This window comes from Prionailurus bengalensis, chromosome D3, assembly GCF_016509475.1.
Source record: "Prionailurus bengalensis isolate Pbe53 chromosome D3, Fcat_Pben_1.1_paternal_pri, whole genome shotgun sequence".
NCBI classification, from domain to species: domain Eukaryota; kingdom Metazoa; phylum Chordata; class Mammalia; order Carnivora; family Felidae; genus Prionailurus; species Prionailurus bengalensis.
The window spans coordinates 1,213,275-1,234,944 of record NC_057356.1 but is presented as its reverse complement, the minus strand read 5'-3'; the positions used below and the strand labels follow the sequence as shown (position 1 = coordinate 1,234,944).

Below are 21,670 nucleotides of genomic sequence, written 5' to 3'. Positions count from 1 at the left end.
TGAAGTCGGACGCTTAACCGACTGAACCACCCAGGCACCCCAATCTAGGAATAAATCTAACATGCAGAAGACCTTTGCGGAGAAACCGAGAAAACTTTTGAGACTTTTTGAAAGATTTCTGCCTAGTAAACTGGAGGAGCAAATACCGCAGAGGCCTCAACTCTCCCCAGCAATCCCAACGTAAACAGACATAGGCTTCTGGGAAGAGCTGGGGAAGCTGATGCGAAGATTCATTTGGAAATGCAAAGAGACAACCTCAAGATCTTCTCTTCATGCGTCCGTGCTGGTTAGGAGCCCCTAAGCCGATTTCACGAGCAGCAGCAGGCTGCACGGCAACCCACCGTTCAGAAACCAGGGAGCCCGTTCAACACCTGCCTCCCCACCCCCCCCACCCCCGCCCCAGGCACACAGGCTTCAGTGCTTTCGTTTGAAAACACCCTTGGGGCCAAACAGACATCCTGGAGCATCAGTCCTAAGATCTCCAGCAGTCTTTTGAGGGACAGAGTACTGTCCTGCCCCCATTTTATAGAAAAGAGAGGCTCAGAAAGAGAACAAGACTAACTCCAAATTCCACTGGAACTGAAATTAAGAGTTAGGAATGCAACCCAGGACTTCGAAATCCCATGCCGGGCTGAGAAGGCCATCTGCACAGGGTCTGGAGGTTCTTCCAGAATCCTCTTGAGGTCAAAGGAGGGGTGGAGTTTGGCTAGGAGTATTGGGCCTTCCTCTGCTCTCTGAACCCAAGGGAAAGCTCAAAGCAAACCCAGAGTCCCAGCACTTGCCTGGACCAACCAGGTGGGACTTACCAAATAACTGAGAGCCACGGTAGGCCCCCCTCAGTGGCAGCAGGGCACCCTGGGGAGCCAGATAGAATGATGGCTCGGTCACGTTCATTCTACTGCGTGTGGGTGCTACCCCAGGCCGTGGGGATGCCTAGGTGAACCCACAAACCTCAGCTTTCCTGAAGCTAATGGGGGAGGGGTGGGTGCTGCATACAGGAGGTAATGTGGGGTGGTGGCGTGGGCACCCCAAAGGCAGATCGGCAGGACCGAGCAGCGCGAGACACTCTAGCGGGGACACCTACAGCCTGGCTGAGAACGGGACAGAACTGAGCCCTGGATGGGGAGCCTGCCACATAAAAAGCAAGAAGAGTGACACCCCCAAAGATATCTCAAGGGCAAAGGCCCTGAGGTGGGAACTGCTTGTGGCTTAATTTTTAAAACCCTATTAAGGTTTGAATGCGCTATGTCAACGTTACTAGCAGAAAGACTTGTCACTGGTTTGTGCAGAAGAGATGTGGGTGCGGGAGAAGAACGTCCACGTCACTGCCAGCATCAGACCCAGTGCAGAGAGGGCTCTGGGCCCAAGGCAACGCTTCTGCACGGCAGCCGCTGACAGTCTAGGGTGCACCAGAAGGAGCCACTCTCCTAATGAAAACACAGGTGGTAAAACCGAGGCCCCGGAGTTAGCTCCTCGGCGGCCACCCCGCATCCAGGTGGCTGGTCTCCGAGAAGCGGGCCCCCTCCACCAACCCCGACCACACAAAATCCGGTTACTGCGAGGGGCTTCACGGCCTACTAAGTCCTGTGGTATCCGCTGAGGGCACCTTCCGAAGGAGGCGGGACGAGGGAGGGTCCGGGTCTCCAGGACCGAGAAGTTACCAGAACCTCAGAAAGGTGAAGCGATCGCCTTGGACAGGACCTGGCCCGGGCCCTTCTTCAGACTCCCCCTGTCCCCGGACCCCCAGGCCTGGACCCCGAGCTGCCTGGCGCCCCCAGGCCCTTGACCCCCGAGCTCCCCGCAACCCCCCCCCCCAGGCCCTTGACCCCCGAGCTCCCCGCACCTCCCCCCTCCCCCAGGCCCTAGCCCCCAATCCCCCAGGCCCTGGGCCCCGAGCTCCCCGGCCCCCAGCCCTTCGCCTCAAGAGCTCCACAGTCTCAGAATCCCCCGGTGCCCCGGGCCCCGAATCCCCCCGGCTTCCGACCCCCCAGACCCCTGCCCCGGTCGCAGCGGCCGGGAGACCTCGCACCGACGCAGGGAGGGGCCGCCCCGCCGAGCCGCGCACTCGACCTGCGCAGCACCCACCCTCCTTCCGCCCAGCGCCCGCCGGCCTGATGCAGGTAGCGCGCAATCCGGCGCCGCGCTTTCGCCACTGTTCTGGATAATTGTTTGAGAAAACTAACGCTAAACATGCACTGTCCTCTGACCACACCAGCTCCCACCGTGGCGACGCCTCCGAATGCAAAAGGCTAAAGCCAAAATACTTTCTAGCGGTTCAAACGGCTCCGAGGGGTAGCGAATCTGCGGAAGCTTGTCGCCGGAAGTAGGGCTGCCCGTCGCCGGAAGTTGCGCTTCCTCCATTTTGTTGCCCGCTATGGCGGCGGTGTCGAGTTTGGGCCCGGGATGCGGCGCTTTTGACTGAGGGGGTAGGCCAGGCGGAGGCATTGGGGACATCCGCGCGGCGCAGAAGAGGACCAGCCTGGACGCCGGGGACGCTGTCATGTACGGCGCGAGCGGAGGCCGTGCCAAAACGGAGAGGAAAAGCGGCGCGAAGGAGGAGGCCGGACCCGGAGGTGCCGGCGGTGGGGGGAACCGAGTGGAGCTGCTGGTTTTCGGCTATGCCTGCAAGCTGTTCCGGGATGATGAGCGGGCCCTGGCCCAGGAACAGGGACAGCACCTCATCCCCTGGATGGGGGACCACAAGATCCTCATCGACAGGTCGGTTCCTCCCCCCACCCGTCGGTCCTCCCCTTCCCTCGCCCGCTTGATTTCGTCTGATGTTGACTTGATGGCCAGGACTAAAGAGGGTTTTGTGGAGCCAGCGGGGATCCGGGGGACCCCCTCCTCTGTCCTTACATCCCCCTGGTTTTAGAGGGAGGGGGACGGTGAAACCTGCCCTAAGGCACTGGCTGGAGTTGGCGTGCCGTGTCTGCCGCTGGAGGGATCGTCTCTGCTCCTGCAGCCCCTCGCGACCCCTCACCCCTGTCACTGGTTCCAGTTGGCCACTCCACGCGGTGGAAGTTGCCGGTGCCTTGGCCTCCCCCGACCCGCGTTGCCTTGGGGTCGTGCGCTGCCTCCCTACGCGCGGCGCTCCCACAGCTCCGTGTGGTGGGAGGACACCCCGAAACGCCGCACACTGAGGCCGCGCGGTTAGAAAACTTCTCGGGCCCCCAGAGTGCGCCTCGAACCTCGTAAGCCCCCGGCGCCCTCCGTGGAGCGCCCGTATTTTGCCGGCGTGACATTTGACTCCGTCAGCCTCCCCCCTCCCCCACCCCGTGATAATCTGAACTGGTTTGGGTGATTCAGACCAGAGGGTGAAGTTGCCAATCAGTTGGAAGCCAGTTGACTTCGTGCAGACACTGGCTTTGCTCCTAGAGGTAGTGTTCTTAGGGCTGGTTTCACGGTCTCTTAAAACCGAAGGGCGGAACTGGGATATAGATGTGTTTCTTTTCAAATCAAACCTGCTTTAGGTAATCTCCCCGGAGGGTGTTGAGCCACTTTGGGCAGAGGGGTACTGGGGTCGGGGACGTCTAAAGATGTTTGATTTGAAAAGGATGGCATTACATGGTGTAGGCCGTTTGCTCCCCTCTCCCCCCCATGTTTTCAGTCCCCCTTTCTTTCCTTCTCCTTCTTGGGGTTTTTGTTGGTTTGGTTTTTTTTGTTTTGTTTTGTTTTGTTTTTTGCCGGTTTGGCAACTCTGCTTCTGGGGCCCGGACTGAAAAGCTAAGGATGACCAGCCATTTAACTGTGGAATAGTCTCTCCGAGTGAAGGAAGCCCGTCGTTTGATTAAAGCTGGATTCTACAAAGCCCTGGAACGTGACTGTAGGGATGACCTGTGCGCTGGCCAAAAAATGGACACATTAATGACCAAATAGGCCTTTTTCCACCCCTGACATTTCCGTTTGGAGTTAGATCTAGGCAACAGTGACTCTTGAAGGGAGGGCTGCCGGATCGGTCCGGACGGGACGCCTCGCCCTCCTCAAACACGTTGTGCCTTTAAACCGTAGTTTCTATTGAACGAGGTTGCCTGAGCTGTCAGGCGGCTTGCTTTTCCAAAGCGTTACTTGTGCTATTTGTTATGAAAATTTGGTCAACGGTGAAGTCTGAGCTCTTTAGGCAGTTTTCCTTATCGTTCTGTATGTGACTGGAGTTAGGCCTTCCGTGAACGGGGAGCAAACGCCACACATGTACATGTGTAATAGTTTCAAATAATGATCTACATTTGTAAGTTAAGGAGGTTTACGTCAAAGTAAAAATAATTTTGCAATTTAATAAAATGCAATAACTTGGCTACTCTGGAATTTTGGCCTTTTTCTTATAAATGTCTTTTTTGTTCTGTTTTTTTAAGTACCTTTTGGTCCTCATTACAAAAGTCAACGTTAAAAAATTAGGCAGACTTTTGTGTGTGCCTCTGTCTATTTTTTTGCAACTCTAAATCTGAGTGTTTCTGGCTCTCTTACCCTTTGATGTTGCATGTCGACAGCAGCTTCGTTGAATTATTATGGTAAAAATATAGCAGAAAGTGCTCTTATTCCTAATTTGGCCAAAGTGCCTGTTGGTCCATGCAAGTAAACACGGATGTGTCTTCACGTACGTTGTTTCCTCGGGGAATAAAGTTTAGAAGAGAATAAGCCACACCTTCTCATAGTTTTGCTCTGTTTCCGGTGAACCTCCTTAAACTGCATGTATATGTCACTGTTCCTATGTATGTGTGTCTCTCTATCACATAACCCAGCACTTATTTCCTCAGCCAAGTGGCTAGGGGGCGAGCCTAGCCAAGATTTTACCTCCAATGGACGCAAGTTTCTTTGGTGAAGATCTCTCCTGAGAGTTCGGGACTAGCAGAAAGAAGCGAGGAAATTTCGACCGTTGGGTTCTTACGGATAGGTATTTATGTATTCGGTTTGTGTGAATGTAAGCTATGATATTTGACTTTCCAGAAAATTTTTTTTTTTTTTTTTTTTTTTTTTTTTTTGGCAAATGGCATTGAATGGTTGACCGAACCATAAACGGTAAGCTCTGCCAGTGACGTGGATACCCTTTATGCTATTAAAGGATCGTTTACCTTAATTATAAGTTTTATCATATTATACCAAGGAATTTAGACTTTGTTAAGATAACTTGAGTGTAAAAGTAGGTGAGATGTGATTAGCCAAATTAAATATAAACCCGAGAGGATTTTTTATGTTTGTTTCCATATTTTTATCTCTCTGTTTTGATCGGTAAGTATACATGTGTGAAACGTCGCACACACACCCATCTCGACGTTACCTTCTTTCCGTTGACCAGCTTGTTCATGTTACAGATACGATGGGCGCGGTCACCTGCATGACCTTTCTGAGTACGATGCTGAGTACTCCACGTGGAATCGTGACTACCAGCTCTCTGAAGAGGAGGCACGAATAGATGCCGTGTGTGATGAGGAGAGGTATTTAGCCTTGCATACGGACTTGCTTGAGGCGGAGGCGAGGCAAGGTACTGCTCAGGACAAACTTACTTCAAAGCAACACACTTTAAAAAAATTTTTAAGTGTTTAAAATTTACTCCCATTCATTTTTTTTATACTCACTCTTTCTGATATTATCTTGACAGTACCCAGTGGATTGGAAAAACAGGAGTCTTTGCGTTCTGAGAGGACCTCAGGATAGTTTATATATAGAGCCACAAAGAATTTTCCCAGCTTTTGAGGGCAGACTGGGATTTGAAAAAACAAAAACCAAACTCTTTAATTGTTCTTCTTTAACAGTATCGTATAAACTAAAATTGATGTTCTTGTCTCTGCCTTAATCTTTAATACGGTTCTTACTCCCCAAATTTCTCAGCAGGAAGAAACTTTCCACAAAAGACGCGTATCCTGCTGTCTGTGGTAAACGTGTACTGGCAAAAGTACATATTGATCGATATGAAGCGTGAATTTCTCAAAACGTTTTTGCCTCAAAAAGAGGTTGACAAAAGCGTGTTGTATGCTTTACTGACAGCTGCAACTTTAGAAATGTGTAAACTTTTTCTCCGTAAATTTCCGCCCTTGTTAACAAAACTCTCGTTTTTGTTCAAGAGGAAGAATACAAGCGGTTGAGTGAGGCACTGGCCGAGGACGGGAGCTACAACGCAGTGGGGTTCACTTACGGCAGCGATTACTACGACCCATCGGAACCCACAGAGGAGGAGGAGCCTTCCAAACAGAGAGGTGAGAGGAGAGGGCTGGCCCGGTGGCACGCCGGTGGTGGCGCATGGCCCGCGGAGCGGTCACGGCCAGGCAGTTGGGCCATCGCTGTGACACCAAGCACCGTGGGGCTCCGTCTTAGGGTGAAACCGAGCGAGGAACTAGACAGTGAGTGTCCGGGGCGGTGGAAAGTGCGTCCAGACTTGTCCGCGTTGGATCTCGTTGCTCACTTCTCTCTGACTCGGGTGACTGGCACTTGCTCAGCCTGGATCCTTCGTTTCTGAGCCGGTCACGAGTGCACTGACATTCGTAGGGATTCGTTCTCGGGGCGTTAGAAGGACAGGCGCTCATGACCTTCACGTGAACCTGCTTCACACACCCCCCCCCCCCCCGCCATGACCGACCCTCCCCCCCCCCCCCCCCCCAAATAATGACAAGTTCCAGTAGAAGGACGCCTGTGGAGTCACTTCCCCCCAAACGGGAAAGAGCACAAGGTAGGCTCAGTAGGACCCGCAATATCCACTTAGCTTGGGGTTTTACAGTAATATTTATGTAACATTGAAGATTTTAAAATCTGTTTTTCTGGATTAATGCTGGGAACGTTGAATATAAAAAAAAAAAAAGTGCCGCTAAACACTCGGGACTCCTGTACTACAGACACAAATGTCCTTTGTCACTTCTGTCAGCCCTGAGTCATTGGGCCTCATATGGTAATCACCTGTTGATTACCAGTGACAGTAACACTAACCGGGAACTTTGGGGCTTGATCACCGTATTCAGGATATTCTGTTTAGAGGGAAGGGGAACGTTAGGGGGCCCCTGGATGGCTCAGTTGGTAGACATGCGACACTTGATCTTGGGGTTGTGAGTTGGAGTCCCACACTGGGTGTGGAGCCTACTTTAAAAAAAATTGATAAAAATATTACAGAGAAGGAGAACTATAGCTTTAGAAACCTATTCAAATGTTTACAGTAATAAACTAGAATCACGTCATACAGGGATTTTTAGAGTTCACAGTCTATTACTTGTTTCTCTTTAAGTTACAAACCCCCCAACGAGTGTGAAGTGGTTACAGCAGTTTAACCTTGAAACGTGGTCTGCCCTGCGCGCGGTGCGGCTGCGCTGGGTTCTCCTGCCCCTTCACTGGGGGCGGGGGGGGTCTCCTTGTTGGGACAGCACGATGCAGAGCAGATTCACCCAGATCCACCCTTGTTGACCTTCCCCTTGTCCTGCTCATGACTCTGTGGGCAGCAACACGGTCTCTGTCGTAGTGCGACTCTGTTCTACGTGCTTCTGGAGAGACTTTTCCACTGTCATGGGAACTGTGTTGAGTCAAAACTTTGTTAAGGTATTCCATACCTTCAGAAGTTACGCTGCATCGGAAGTGTTCTGGCAGGTCTAAGCGGTGAACACTCTCATTCCTTTATCCGGAGCAAGTTACCTATGTCAGGGTTCTGGATGGCTGAGGTTACGTTGTCTTCTTTCCAAACCAAGTATGTAAGTGAAGAATCGAAATTTATGAAGGTCAAATGGCTTTCGTGAGATCAAGTGACAAATCCATAATATTGGAAAAATTCGTAATGGTAATTTCTTAACGCTCTGGATTAGAGATCAGCAGACTACCCCCGTTGGCGGGTTTTTGTAAATGAAGTTTCATTGGCACACAGCTCATTTGTGGATAGTGTCTGTGTGGCCTCAACAGCAGAGTTGAGTAGTTCACCTAGAAACCATCTACAGCCAGAAATGCTTACTGTCTGACATTCAGGAAGTTGCCATCCCCTGTTACAGGGGTTAGAATATTGTCTCTGTGAAATTAAACTTTGTTGTAATTACTGAGTTTTAAGACTTTCCACGTGACTTTGTTTCTCTTTGAAGTTTTAGTATGCTTTCTCTTTAACAGAAAGTTCTCTAGTATTATATACTTTTTTTTTCTTATAATCATATTTTCAGGACTTTGCTTTATATGGTGATTAATTTTTTCAAGGAAAGTTGGGCCCGTGTGAAACTTACAGCTTGACTTTCTGAGTTTAACTTAATGTTAATACAGATAAAATGCCACGTGTATTTTTTTAACATTTATTTATGTATTTTTATCTTTTAAAAATTTTTTTAATGTTTATTTTTGAGAGAGAGACAGACAGACACAGAATCTGAAGCAGGCTCCAGGCTCTGAGCTGTCAGCACAGAGCCCGACGTGGGGCTTGAACCCACGAACTGTGAGATCATGACCTGAGCTGAAGTTGGATGCTTAACCAACTGAGCCACGCAGGCGCCCCAAAATTTATTTATTTTTAGGAGACAGAGCATGAGCTGGGGAGGGGCAGAGAGAGGGAAACAGAGAATCCCAAGCAGGCTCTAGGCTCTGAGCTGTCAGCACAGAGCCCGACATGGGGCTCGAACCCATGAACTGGGAGATCGTGACCTGAGCTGAAGTCAGTTGCTTAACAACTGAGCCACCCAGACGCCAGTAAAATGCCATATGTATTAAACACACGCGCATGCAGGCATGTGTACCTGCGCGCGCGCGCGCACACACACACACAATAGAACTCAGTTTGTTGCCCAACGCCACTAACAACAAAGTTTCACTTCAGTGTTGCATTATTAAAAAGGGTGTTTTTGTTTCATTTTGTTTTATTTTCGTTTTCCAGCACCCTCAATGTGTCTGAATATTCCTTGATTTTCACAGTTACTCTCGTCCTGGCATTTTTGAACTTTTTAGGCTCTGTGCTGCTAACAGGCTTTGTGGTGCCTTTGTGTCTGTGTGTCAGCCCCTCCTCCTTCCGCAGCAAATTGTCTTCGGCCTGGTTCGTTCCTGCAGATTCTCACAATTTTTTATCATTATTCAGTATCTTTTTTATGAAAAAAGATCATTTGAATCCGAGTATCGCGTTGGTTTTTTATTCTGTGCTGCTAAAGCCATTTTCTGTGAAGTAAGATATGTGTTCAGACAGAGCTCTGTGTAACCCACCTGTCCCCAGCAGCTCTTTTGAGTCTGGTGCCTTTGTTTTGTGTGCGGCATCACACTAAGGAAAGCCTACTTAAGAGGTGAAATTTCCATCATTCTGTCATTTTAGGGAGCTACAGTAGAAATTGCACTTTTATACACACGCCTTTGGCCCCACGCCCAAAGAGACTGAGATTTAAAGTTGCTTCTCGACATGTTGCAAACCAGTGTCTCTGGGGTCCCCCAGTTGCACTGTCATTTGGTTACTGGACGCTGGGGTTGCTGACCAGAGGAAGTTTCTAGGCCCTAGTGAATCTCCGGTTCTTAGGAGAGAACAGGATACATAGGCACAAAACAAGTGGACAGCGTTAAATAATTCTTAATGGAATTTATAATCTGCCTACATTGCATCAGCATTTTTAGGTACAGTGAAACCTGCTTGAAATCCCTCCTTGGCCTTGTAGAAGAATTAGGTTTGGTGGAAAACCTTTGAAATTGTTCATCTTGTCAAGAAACTTCATTATACATGGTGAAAACACTTGTTTTGATGAAGATTCCTGTTTATTTGATGTCAGTTTTTGAGAGAAAACCCTAGGTATCGGAGTCCCTTGCAATGTTGGCTTTTGTAAGTTTTCTACTATGTTTTTGTACACGTCATTAATCCTCTTGGTGGGTGACGCCCTGAGTGACTAAGGCACGTAGGTACCTTGTTCAGAAAGTTGCAACGTGCGGTGAGTGCCTCGCCTCCCACACGGCGGACAGGTGTGTGTGCCAAACGAGCTGATATTTGCGGTAGGAGATTGTTGGCTTGGGTGGAGAAGCCTTGGCAGCTGCACTGAAGGCCTGAAACCATTCGGTGAAACCATTCGGTCTTGTTGGAATTGGGCACCCGTGCTGTGCCTGCCCCCCTGGGGTCCTACAGAAACCGCTCGGAGGGGGGCTCGCTCGGAGCGTTGGGGGGGGGGGGGGGCTCAGCAGCGCCACCTACACACAGATCCCAGAGCTGGGGAGGGGGAGCTGGCGGCGGACCGGGTGCCTTGGTAAGCAGGGCCCCTGGTGGCGGGGGCGCCTGCGAGGGTGGGAGGGTAGATGGGAAAGGGTTTCCAGAGGTAATGATAGGAGGGCAGAGAGCCAGGTAACGCCCCTCCCGGCTCTCCCTCCATTGTGTACTGTCTGTGGCTGCCTTCTTCCCGATGGTTGTTCTGAACTTTACGTTTTCTTCTGACGCAGAAAAAAACGAGGCTGAAAACATAGAGGAAAACGAGGAGCCTTTCGTCGCCCCCGTGGGGTTGAATGTGCCGCCTGACGTGGAGCTGGTATGTTTTCCACTTCACAGCACCGTCCATCATGATCCCTGTGAGTCAGGAGGCACTGCTTGTGCGAGACCCCACTCGTGGTCATGACGGCTAGGTTTTAAGGCCTTCAAACTATTTGTGAGTTAATGGAGGAAGCCCCCCCGCCCCCCGCCCCCCGCCCCATTTTCCTCTAAAGAGAGAGGGAGGAATCCCAGCAGAATGGCTAGACCAGCACATCAGGGGCTTGAGGAACTGGGTCAGAGGCCATGGGGTTGAGTGGCGCGGTTGGCGGTGAGTAGGCCGTTAGCCACATTCAGACATAAAAACAGTCTCGCTCAAGGCGGCCCGGCTTTCAGTGAAGGTGCCTGGTCCCGGGTTTTGCTGGGGTGGCTTTTGTGAGCCCTTGAGTTGTAGGCCTTTACCTTAGGTGTCCTGGGTGCTCTTGCAGCCAGGCCTCCTGTCCCCTGTGATCGGGGCCCTGGGGCACCTCCGGGCTGCCCTGGCACTCTGCAGCTAGAGCCGGCGGAGTGGAGTCTGATTCACGCTCGCCTCGCACAGCAGCTTCAGCTCGAGCCTGTCCAGTTCGGGCTGAGTTGTAACGGGTGTCACTGAGGGTCGCCGGCGGTCCTGGCGTGCTCCGGCTGCTTGATCTGCCGTATCGTGAGGCCGAGGACCCTGAGCGATACCTCCTGTTCCCGTCCCCCTCTCACAGGCGAGGGAGAGGGAAGGACGTGGCCGTGCACATGGCAGGCAGGGCCTCACACCCCCAGTCCCCGTGCTCGATGCGATTTTTGTGTGTTCAGTAGGGACGTTGGGAGTATTTCTGCTGTGTGTGCGTGCTCAGGAGGGATATTGGCGCTCAGTGTGGCTTTTCTGTGACGTCTTCCTGCTGGGTCACTAGGGCCGCGGATGCAGGTGTTCTGGATTCTTGCTCGTGCCCTGTGTTCTTCTGAGCCTCCGGGTGGACGGCGGGCGCCGAAGCTGCCCGTGAGGGTCTCATCGTCTCCACACTCGGCCTGTGTTTGCCGCCCTGGTTGCTCGTTTCCGGGTGATGATGGCCCGGGACACAGAGCAGCCCTGCCCCCACCCCATCCGTCCTCTGTGTGCGCTCACCCTGCCTTTTGCTGCCTTCTTTCACGTACGAGCCACGTGCTTTTGGGTTTTGCTGAATGCAGTTGCTACTTGTGTCTGCCTCCCCGTTTCCAGCACTTACCAGTTTGTGGTAGCTAAAGCTGGAAATGTGCTCTGAACATCTGATATCCTAGGACTTGCGTTAATACGTTTTCTGTGTGCTGTTATGGGTTGTATTCTTGTTCTGGAACATGCTCTTTATTCTACACGAGAGACCCATTAAAAATGGGCTGCTCCCTTACCTGTGTTTAATGCTAGAAGCTTTTATGTAAGGTTGACTATGTGGAATTTTATTTATTTTTACGTGAAAGATTGTTTTTAAACTTTCATGCAGGTATAAACACAGAAGCGTAATAGATTTTATCGCGTTGTTCACTTCCTTTTAAAATACGTAACGGCTGTATATCCTGGGCCAGCCTAAGCTTCACTGAGCTGTTGAATGGTCTGCTGGAGCTAAGAATAGTCGCTGCCCACTGGAGAGCAGATAGTCATTTGCTGTGTTCCCCTTAAAGAGTCCTTGTGATATTGGTACGGCGCAGCCCCTGGAGCGGGAGATGGTTGGATTGTGTGGAAGCCGTTGAGTGCCCGTCGGGGCGCTGGAGGCAGCGCTGTCTTCCTTTGTGCTGGTGTCGCTCTTGGGAGCACTTGTGATTTGGGGGCAGTGGCTCGTACACGCTTCACACCGTGATGTCCCCATTAGCGGGCGAGCAGAGCAGACAGAGGTGCCTGCGTCGGGGATTAATGCCGGGATCGCCGGCTCGTACGCAGAGAGGGGATTGCTGTCTCCGTGGGCGGGGGTCGCCCTTGCTCGGTAAGGAAAGCGGGCACCCTGGGGGATTCTTGACGTTTAAACCAGGCTTTTGGATTAGAGCCTAATGAGTCCAGGCTCCGCGGGGTTTGCGTGAAGAGTGAGGAGTAGTTAGAAGGCACGGCGCTCTGGGAGGTGCGTGCTGGCCTTTGCTCCAGATGGGCCACCGCGGGTGCTGGCCACCGGTTCTGTCCTCGGTCAAAGCCCGGCAGCCGTCCTGGCTCCACTTCCTGCTGGGCCTCTAGACCGCCGCCCCCGAGTGACCCCACAGCGTGTTAGCTTCTCCCGGTGGTTGGGCGTGTTTTCTCAGGTCGCAGGGGAAGCGAGGACCTGTTTCTCCCCGAGTGTGTAGCCTGGCATCACTTGTCCCAGCGTGTGCTTTCGGCCCCGTGTCCCCTTCTCAGGGACCTGCCTGCCCGTCTTGGTCACCTCCCGAGTCCTGCCCACACCCGGAGCACCACCGGGAAGGCGGAGGGAGTATCCCCCAGCCCCCAGGACGCTGCGGTGCACAGGGTCACGTGTCACCGTGGTCAGCCGCGGGGGCTGGCGGTGCTGCCCCGTGGGCCCCGGGAGACGCGCTCGCTGGGGCACACTTGGTAAACCAGAGGACGAGCAGGGAAGGATTCGGTGTGCCATTGCCGTCACGTGCGCATTTGCGTCTCTGGGTTAGGGACAGCGCGTGCTTACCGTTCACTGGCTGCGTGCCGCGTACCTGGTGCTTTGCTCGTGTTCTCGCTCCGTCATCGTGGTCCCAGTCGCTCTGAGGCAGGGGCGGCTGTCAGCCCGTTTGCACGGGAGAGACGTTGAGGTTTAGAGTGTGAGAGAGTAACTCTGAGCCGCTGAGTCCAGCTGGATCGATGGTTCGCATTAGGCTGTTATTTTCATCCTAATTCAGGGCCTTTGTCGCCACGGGATGGGAGTGGGAGCAAAAAGCAGTGTGATTTATTTCTGCATTCCCGAAGAGTTCTTGCCTTTTTCTTGGGACTGGCAGGGACTTTCCGCGCCGTGGAGCACATCCGATGTGTGCCGTGCGCGTGTGCTGCTGATGCCTCTCGCAGAATGAACGTTATTTATGAAGTCATACGTGTCATTATATTCCATTGCGACGTCAGCGTTTTGAATCTTGTTTTTGGAAGTCCCTTCCCAACCCTAGGATTTTAAAAATATTCTGCTATGTTTGCTACTGTTGTGTCTAACGTTTTGTTTTTACAATTGAAATGTCATCCGCTGTGATGTGTATTTCGGGCTGTGAGTGAATTGAGTATTTCATTTTTCCTCCCCTGATCGTAGAGGAGGAGGGGGCCAGCCTGGCTGCTCCCGGGGGCCCTCACCTCTGTTCCCTGAGGTCCCGGCCCCGCACTGCAGCAGCATTTTCCAAAGCTCTTAGGAAACCTTACACTGATGTGGGCTTTCGCACCACGCGTATGATTCCCCCACTGCCCAGCGTCTGCCCGCAGGTGTTAGAGCCGCGTCCATGTCAGTGTGACTCAGGAGGAGTGAGGACGTGTCAGCCCACCTTCTTGGGCCCAGTCCCTTCCTTCAACCAAAGGTTTCCCCCTTTAAATAGGACAAGCATTTCTCCCCTTATCAGTCTTTATGACACACGCATTTATATACGTCCTTGAGATCCCAGTTTATAGTGGAGACGATCGTGGTATTAAACGGAACAGGATTTATGTAAAACTTACGTGACAGCAAAGAATGTTTCCAAACCAGGTGTTGGGGTCTCATCCACTTGCTCTGGTAGTAAGTCTGGAAGTATGTTCGTAATGTGCTTCGTTTTTCTGTAGTAATGACTTTGCTTTGTAAGCGCTATCTTTTTGTTTATCTATTTCCGAGAGAGAGAGAGAGAGAGAGAGGGAGAGAGAGAGAGAGAGAGCGAGCATGAGCAGGGGAGGGGCAGAGAGACACAGAGTCCCCAGTTGGCGCGTCACTGTCCGCGCAGATCCCAGTGCGGGGCTCTCACTCAGGAGTTACGAGATCGTGACCTGAGCCGAAATCAAGAGTTGGACGCTTATCCAACTGAGCCACCCAGGCGCCCCTGTGACCACTATCTTTTTAACTGCCGTGACACTGTATCATAAATGGGCCTATTTTTAAGAAATCTTAAACCGGCGGGTTAGTTTGGTCAGCAGAGAATACCTCTCCGTGGAGGGGGTGGATCATAGTTTCCTTTAAAGGTCATTATCCTAAAGTCATCATTAGTGATTGATGTGTGTGTGGAACACGGTCTCAAAGATTAATCTTCCTGTTAGCCAGAGCCATTGAACATTTGCCTCAGGACCCGTACTTCAGGCACAGTGGGCCTTTGACATGGAATCTGGGTTATTTTGGAATCGGTAAATAACCTTAATTGTAGGTGCTTACTCTATTTAAGTGTGAAGGACTTTATTCAGGAATTAATCTGGGAATTAAGGCATTTGTATTTTATGAAGGATGTGGTTCGGAAATTACAACAAGCATCTTGAATACTTCGCTGCCCATCTTTAATGAATAGTTTCCCGCTTTATTTGCATGCAGTTTCCAAGTGTTAATCTCTTCCTTGTCATTACAAGTATTTTCGGAGTGTGGAGTATGGCTTCCAGCATCTGGTCTGACAGCTCTGGTTGTGGGTGGGGAGTGCCAAGCGCCATGCGGTACAAGTAACTTAGCGGCGGCGCGGGCAGGAGCAGGAAACCCAGGAGACCGGCGGCAGGGTCTGATCCTGGTGGTAACCCCTCCTGGAGGCAGGAGCACTCGCTCTGTTCCGCTCTGTTCCCGTGGGTGAGAGCCTCCCTCTTGGGGCCGGACCACACCCACGTGGCGAGGAGAGGTCTAGGGTGCGGGAGCAGGTGAGAGCAGGCGGCCTTCCCCGTGTCTTCGAAAAGGCCGCTTCCCGAGCCATAAAAACTAGTCCTAGCTAAGAGGGAAAGAGGGGTGATCCCTAGACTCCCGACAAAGTTGGTGAACGGGTCCCCCCTCCCTAGAAAGATGCCTGTGTGCGTAACCCGTACACCACTTCTGAGGGTCCACAGCCCCTGATAATATGGAAGCACGGTGACTTGGTGTGAAAAAAGATCGCCTCGGGTCAGTTCTGCGGCCGCTGGCATGGCCTGCCTTGGCCTGTGAGTCGAGTCTTCTCCCCGTAGAATGCTGCAGAATCCAGAAGCAGACCACGTGTCGTGCAAACGGGGGCCGGGCTCTCCAGCCGCAGTGTTTCTTCTTTCCCATCATCAACGGAAAAACTGGGGTTAGTTCTGTGTTTTAAGTCATGGGGCCAGTGGAAAAGAGGAAAAATTTATAACGTGAATGTGTGTGTTTTTTCATAGCCACCAACAGCCAAAATGCATGCTATCATCGAGCGCACAGCCAATTTTGTGTGCAAACAGGGAGCACAATTTGAGATAATGCTGAAAGCCAAGCAGGCCCGGAACTCTCAGTTTGACTTTCTACGCTTTGATCACTACCTCAACCCCTACTACAAATTCATCCAGAAAGCCATGAAAGAGGGGCGCTACACAGTGCTGGCAGAAAACAGAAACGAGGAGAAAAAGAGTATGTGAGACTCCGTCGTGCGTGGACGCGGGGCCTGTGCGGGGCGGCCTCTGGGAGGGGTAAAACGGCCCTTGTGCGGAGGGGTGGCTGCGGCCTGCACCTCGGCTGCCCAGAGTGTTTGTGCAGCACCCCCCCCTCCCCAGCACGGCGTGGTCGTTACACCTGCTCATGCCCCCGGAGGGTGGTGCCCAGCTCTTCTCGACTGAGTCTTGAGAGCGTATTAGGTTCTTACCGTTCCCGCAGAGAAGTGAACTATAATTAAACATCGATGCTATCAGAACCTAATCACCTGGGTTGGAAACGTTCTTTCTCGTTTTGCCTGCTTAACATTTCCTGGAGAAAACAGTCCCCTGCTTCTAGAGCGCGTTCTAGCAGTCCACGTGCGCGTGGGGCTTAGGGGCTGAGGTTAGGTTACGCACACAAAGATGAAAGGTTACTTTGTTACCGTTTTTTTACTCATCTCTACCTCAAGCTGTTGTTTTCATTAACTACCTAAATTCGGGATTCTTACTACAGAGGCCAGTTAACCGTCGCGAATAATATGCGGGACAACGGTGTGTGTGTTAGCCGTTGAATTTTTTTCTCTTCGGCTGGAACATGATTTTCAAAAACGGTTGCGTGAATCTTGCTTACGGCTCTCACTTTCTCTGCGTTTGTTAGTTTTTTTAAGTATTTGTTGCTGTTCTCCCTTTCATCAAGATTCTAGCCTTTTTTCTAGAAAATTAAAATGATTTGGCTCCAGACTCCAGTAAACGCTGGAGGGATGTTGCCAGCGGGGCCGAGGGCGTGCTCCTGTTTTTCTGCCCAGCGTCCTGCTCCAGGGGTACTTACCACAGGTGTTTGGGGGCAGATAACCAAGAAACGATTACGTGTAGCTCTGCCTTTGTCTGCTTCTGAGGGTTGTTTTGTTTTGTGTAATACTTATTTTCGGGGGGGTGCAGAGAGACGGGGAGAGAGAGAGAATCCCAAGCAGGCTCCACGCTCCGTGCAGAGCCCGATGCGAGGCTTGAACTCACAAACCGTGAGATCATGACTTGAGTCGAGATCCAGAGTTGGACGCCTTACCGACTGAGCCACCCAGGCGCCCCTGCTTTTTAGTTTTCACGTCACTTATTTGTACCTTGTCTCACCGTACAGCAGGATCTTGAAATCTGCTTTTGCTCTGCAGAGTCGGGGGTCAGCTCTGACAACGACGATGACGATGACGAGGAAGACGGGAGTTACTTGCACCCGTCTCTCTTTGCTTCCAAGAAGTGTAACCGCCTGGAGGAGCTGATGAAGGTGTCCATCTTCTGTTTTTTTTATGCCGTAACAAAACTTCCGCTCACTTAGTTTTGGGAGCTCGTCAAGCTCGCGTTTCTTTTGTATCTTACTTTATCCTCGTCGAGGTATAGTTTGCATTTTCGTGTTTTGCTCGGTGCTCCCACTTGTGCCGCTAGTGGTTTCGTTCTGCCCATCCACCCGCCCTCCTTTCCCGAGTGGTCTTGGGGAGGATCGGAGCGTCTTTCCTTGACCCATCCCCCTGGGACTCACGGCCAGCTACATGGAGAGCTCGGCCCCGGCCCGCCCCTGGTGTGCACGGGCTGGGGCGTCCTGAAGCCCAGACGCTGTGTTCCGATACGCCGTGTTCTGCGGCTACTTGAGCCCTCTCGGCCTCGGAAGAAGTTCTGTGTGACTCAAAACACAGGAAATGGTGTGATGTGCATCCTCTCTGTCTGCAGCCCTTGAAGGTGGTGGACCCGGATCACCCCCTTGCCGCGCTGGTCCGTAAAGCCCAGGCCGACGGTCCCGCCCCCGCGCCCCCCACGGCAGACGGCGCCGCGCAGCCCTCCCAGGTGGAGTACACCGCTGACTGTGAGTACCTCGCTGGGCGCCTCCGGCCTGCAACCCGCTGCAGAGCTTACCCCGCGGGCGCGAGACGGGGGCGCGGGGCCAGCCCGGGTGCCGTGAGGGGCGCGGGGCCCCGGGCCTGCACGCTCAGCCCTCTTTAGCCCGCGGCCTCATCCCTTTGCCTGTCACCTAATGTTGACAGATGGCCGCTCCACGTCCAGCATCAGCTCTGTATCCGGGAGGGTGAAGGACACGGGCAGGGGCGGAAAGCAGGTGCCCGGTGACTTTGTCCTTCTTCAGAGACCTCCCCAGAAGCCGCGCCTGGCGTCTCCCTTCAGCCCTCACAGACGGGGTGGTCTCGCCCCGTCGCCCCGGCCCGCGGCGGGGGCTGGAGTCTGACCTGTCGCAGCCCCGGCCAAAGTCAGAGCTCCGTTAGGAAGCACAGGGCAGTGCATGTTGGGGCCTCGCGGTCCTGTCTGCCGCGGTGGCTTTCCCAGAACAGACACAGCTCGAGACTGTCTGCCGTGCCCCTTAGAGATAGTTAGTTGCAGCTCCTGCCTCTCCTGGCTGTGTGCTAGCTCTTTGTCTGTTTAATTACCTGCAGGTTATTAATGGAGGGCAAATCTTGAGTTTCTATTCAAGGAATTATTTGAAAGTATTTGACCTCGGTCTCATTAACAGATCTTTCTAAGATTTCTGTACCCAGCGGTTAAACCCTGAACGAGAGAAGAGCCCTCAGCTGCAGGGATCTGTGCTCATTCTTTACCTGCAGGTCTGACGTGAGGGGCCGTCCGCAAAGCCTGCCCCGTCAGAGTCTGGAAAATCAGCAGGAGATTAATTCTCTTTCTTTCTTTTTTTTTTTTTTAAAGGAGTGCTTTTTTTTTTTTTTTTTTTTTTTTAACGTTTATTTATTTTTGAGACAGAGAGAGACAGAGCATGAACGGGGGAGGGTCAGAGAGAGAGGGAGACACAGAATCTGAAACAGGCTCCAGGCTCCGAGTGGTCAGCACAGAGCCCGACGCGGGGCTCGAACTCACAGACCGAGAGATCATGACCTGAGCCGAAGTCAGATGCTCAGCCGACTGAGCCACCCACGCGCCCCGATTAATTCTCTTTTAAGATGCGGGCTGCTCGCTGTTTAAGCTTCTGTCGGCCAGCAACCGTGCCCTCCCACACCTCTCTTCTGGTGCGACACGCGGCAGTGTGTGTGGCTGGTGCTCCGGTAACATCGGTGATTCGAGTGAACTCAGTGCGTGTGTCCTGGAAAAACCCTTTACGGGACTTGGGATGTGCGGCGCTCACGACGGGGAGTGCTGTGTGCACACACGGCCACACGGGTGAATCGGGAGTCAGGAGTGACCCACGCTCGTTCGCCGAACAGGACACTTCTCGGCGTCCTTATGTTCCTTCTTCAGCCCCGTCGTTGAATCCCTGTCCGTGTGTGTCCCCTGGACCCTGAAGCTATTAAACGGTCTTGCACGGGAAAGGGGTAGAGGCTGGGGGCCGGGGTGGCCGTCACCTGACCACTGGCTCTGCACATCGCGGTTGTGAGCATGGGTGTGTACCAAGGGTGGCGGTGGCGTGGGGCGTCTGCAGACCCCCGGACTGGGCAGGAGGGCCGAGTGGCCGCTCTAGGACTTGTGCTCACTGCGGGGGTCCCAGAGCCCGTTTCCGCCAGGCCCTCCATCAGGCAGGTGTAACTGCACTGGCTCCCCGCTTGGACCCGTGACCCCCTCTCCCCAGGAGGTGCTCCAGCAGGGGGCACCGGTTAGGACCCCTCCTCGGTGAAGTTGTCGTCTTCACATCTCTGGTGCCTCGCAGTGCAAGAGTGACCGGCAAGTGTGAGACGGTGCATTTGGGGCTCGTGCCTGGCATTATGTTTGCGTGGGGGGCCGGCCTCACAGCTAAACTGTCTGAGCCAGCAGAGGCGAAAGAGTCCGTCCCGACAGGGTCCCTAGCTGCTTACACGTGGATTGCGGCTGTGCCAGAGGCCGAGTTCCAGATTTTGCAGAGAAGCGAGAAATCCAGAATGTTTATGGGAAATATCTCGATTTACAAATGTCAGCGATGAACTCATATTTTGTAAAAATAGAAGGCAGTCTAAGAAAAAACACAGCAAAGTGGGTGCTGCTTGTAGGCATCCCCCTGCGTCCAGCCTCAGCCTTGGATGTGAAAAGGGTCGTGGGCGTGGGGGTAGTGGAGTGTCACAGAGCTCCTCTGTGGTGACTGCCCTCTCGGAAAGGGGGCTGGGAGGTGTCCCGATTTCCTGTAGACCCCTCATTACCGGAAGTGAGAGCAGGCTCGCTCTCGTGGAGGACTAGGTGAGGTCAGGTGGGAGGGAGAGGCAGGCCGGGCATGGAAATGTGCTCCTGAGAGAGGACCCCCGAAGTTTGGCTGCGGGGGGGGGGGGGGGGCATGCCTGCTGGGGAATGAGCATCCCGTGAGGGCCCCCGGAGAGCATCAGCCCTTAGGGTCACCGCAGCAGCCATCTGTCCAGGGTCAGGGGCTTGCAGGGCGGGGCAGGAGGCCTGGATGGCTGGACAGACTGATCCAATTTCTAGGAAGAGCCTCAGGCTTGAATTTGGCTCCAGACCAGAATAGTGCCCAGCAGAGACACACGTGAGGTACCTGTGTTCAGGTCCTCAAAGATGTTGTTGTTTTCTTTTTTTTTTTTTTTTTTTTTAATTTTTTTTTTTTCAACGTTCATTTATTTTTGGGACAGAGAGAGACAGAGCATGAACGGGGGAGGGGCAGAGAGAGAGGGAGACACAGAATCGGAAACAGGCTCCAGGCTCTGAGCCATCAGCCCAGAGCCCGATGCGGGGCTCGAACTCACGGACCGCGAGATCGTGACCCGGCTGAAGTCGGACGCTCAACCGACTGCACCACCCAGGCGCCCCTCAAAGATGTTTTTTTATTCTGTGGTCAGATTCGGGGCTGTCTAAAAAATAGCAACAATGTGAATAAAAATTTTTTTTTTTTTTTTTTGAAAAATTTGAAAAGGAGGCCCAGTAATGGGAAATGAGCCCCATCAGATAGTCTGTGAGCTGCCAGAAGAGAAGAGCTCTCAAGGCCTGACTAGTTGGTGGTTTAAACCAAGTCTGTTGTAAGAGCAGGTCTGGAAGGGGCACCTACGGACCACGTGAACACCAGGTGTGCTCTGGGCCCTTCGGATGGGGTGTCCCCACCTGCCGCGCCCGCAGTCTGGGCCTTCACGGCTCACGCCCAGCCCCTTGCCCTAGCCCGTAGTCTTGTAAGCATTGGCCTTCCATCCTTTGCATAAATTGTAATTAAAAACTTCGTTATGGCTGTTTACCTGGAAAAAATCACTTCAGACAAGATCTCTGCTGTGAAAGCAAACAGGCCCAGCCTGAGGAAAGAGGAGCCTCCTGACCCTAGTGTGCAGGGAAGCCAGGAGCTTCCGGGGGGGGCACCGAGGCAGAGCCAGCCCGGATGGACGCGGGGGGGTGCCCCTCAGCCAAGTGGTGGGCAAGGCCCTCTCCGGGAAAGAGCCTTGGGAAACGACCCCGGTAGAGCCTCTTCTTTTCCCGGCAGTGCAGCGGCTTCCAGCCGAGGGGCCTGGTGGGACGGCGTGAGGATGCTTGAACTGATGGCGAGTTATTTCTCTTAAGCCGACAGACAACGTTATGTTCCACTAATAGAAAAAGTAAGATTAGTTAGGAAGCAGAAAAACTGAGAGATCAGCCACTTTTACAGTCAAGTAGGGAAGAAGTCCACACAAGCTGCTGTGTGAATGATTCGGGAAGGTCAGAATGGTCACGCGGTCTTTTTAAAGGGTTTCCCCGGGCCGCTCGCCCAAATGGCATCGTGTCTGCACGCTTCGGAGCCCGAGCCCTGGAGAGGGAGAGGCCAGCGTGTCACTGAAACCCGCCTGCAGCACCCGGGAAGACTGCGGGACTGAAGGCGGAGAGGCCTGCGCTTGCGGGCACGTAAGAACCCT

General features: G+C 52.8%; 1 protein-coding gene across 2 annotated transcripts in view; it reads left to right on the top strand.

Annotated features, from left to right (window-relative positions):
• The first annotated feature begins 2,340 nt into the window (after nucleotides 1–2,340).
• The window catches only part of LOC122470104 (splicing factor SWAP), a 69,696-nt gene continuing 50,366 nt past the window's right edge, over nucleotides 2,341–21,670 (top strand). The window contains exons 1-7 of one of the 2 annotated variants that reach the window (XM_043557275.1): nucleotides 2,341–2,718; nucleotides 5,307–5,476; nucleotides 6,057–6,188; nucleotides 10,342–10,427; nucleotides 15,654–15,879; nucleotides 17,048–17,160; nucleotides 17,601–17,733. In XM_043557275.1, the coding sequence (XP_043413210.1) occupies nucleotides 2,501–2,718; nucleotides 5,307–5,476; nucleotides 6,057–6,188; nucleotides 10,342–10,427; nucleotides 15,654–15,879; nucleotides 17,048–17,160; nucleotides 17,601–17,733 (1,078 nt within the window). In that variant the 5' untranslated portion in view covers nucleotides 2,341–2,500. Of the gene's footprint in view, nucleotides 2,719–4,969; nucleotides 5,477–6,056; nucleotides 6,189–10,341; nucleotides 10,428–15,653; nucleotides 15,880–17,047; nucleotides 17,161–17,600; nucleotides 17,734–21,670 lie in introns of those variants that run through there. The other variant, XM_043557277.1, reaches the window with a different exon arrangement.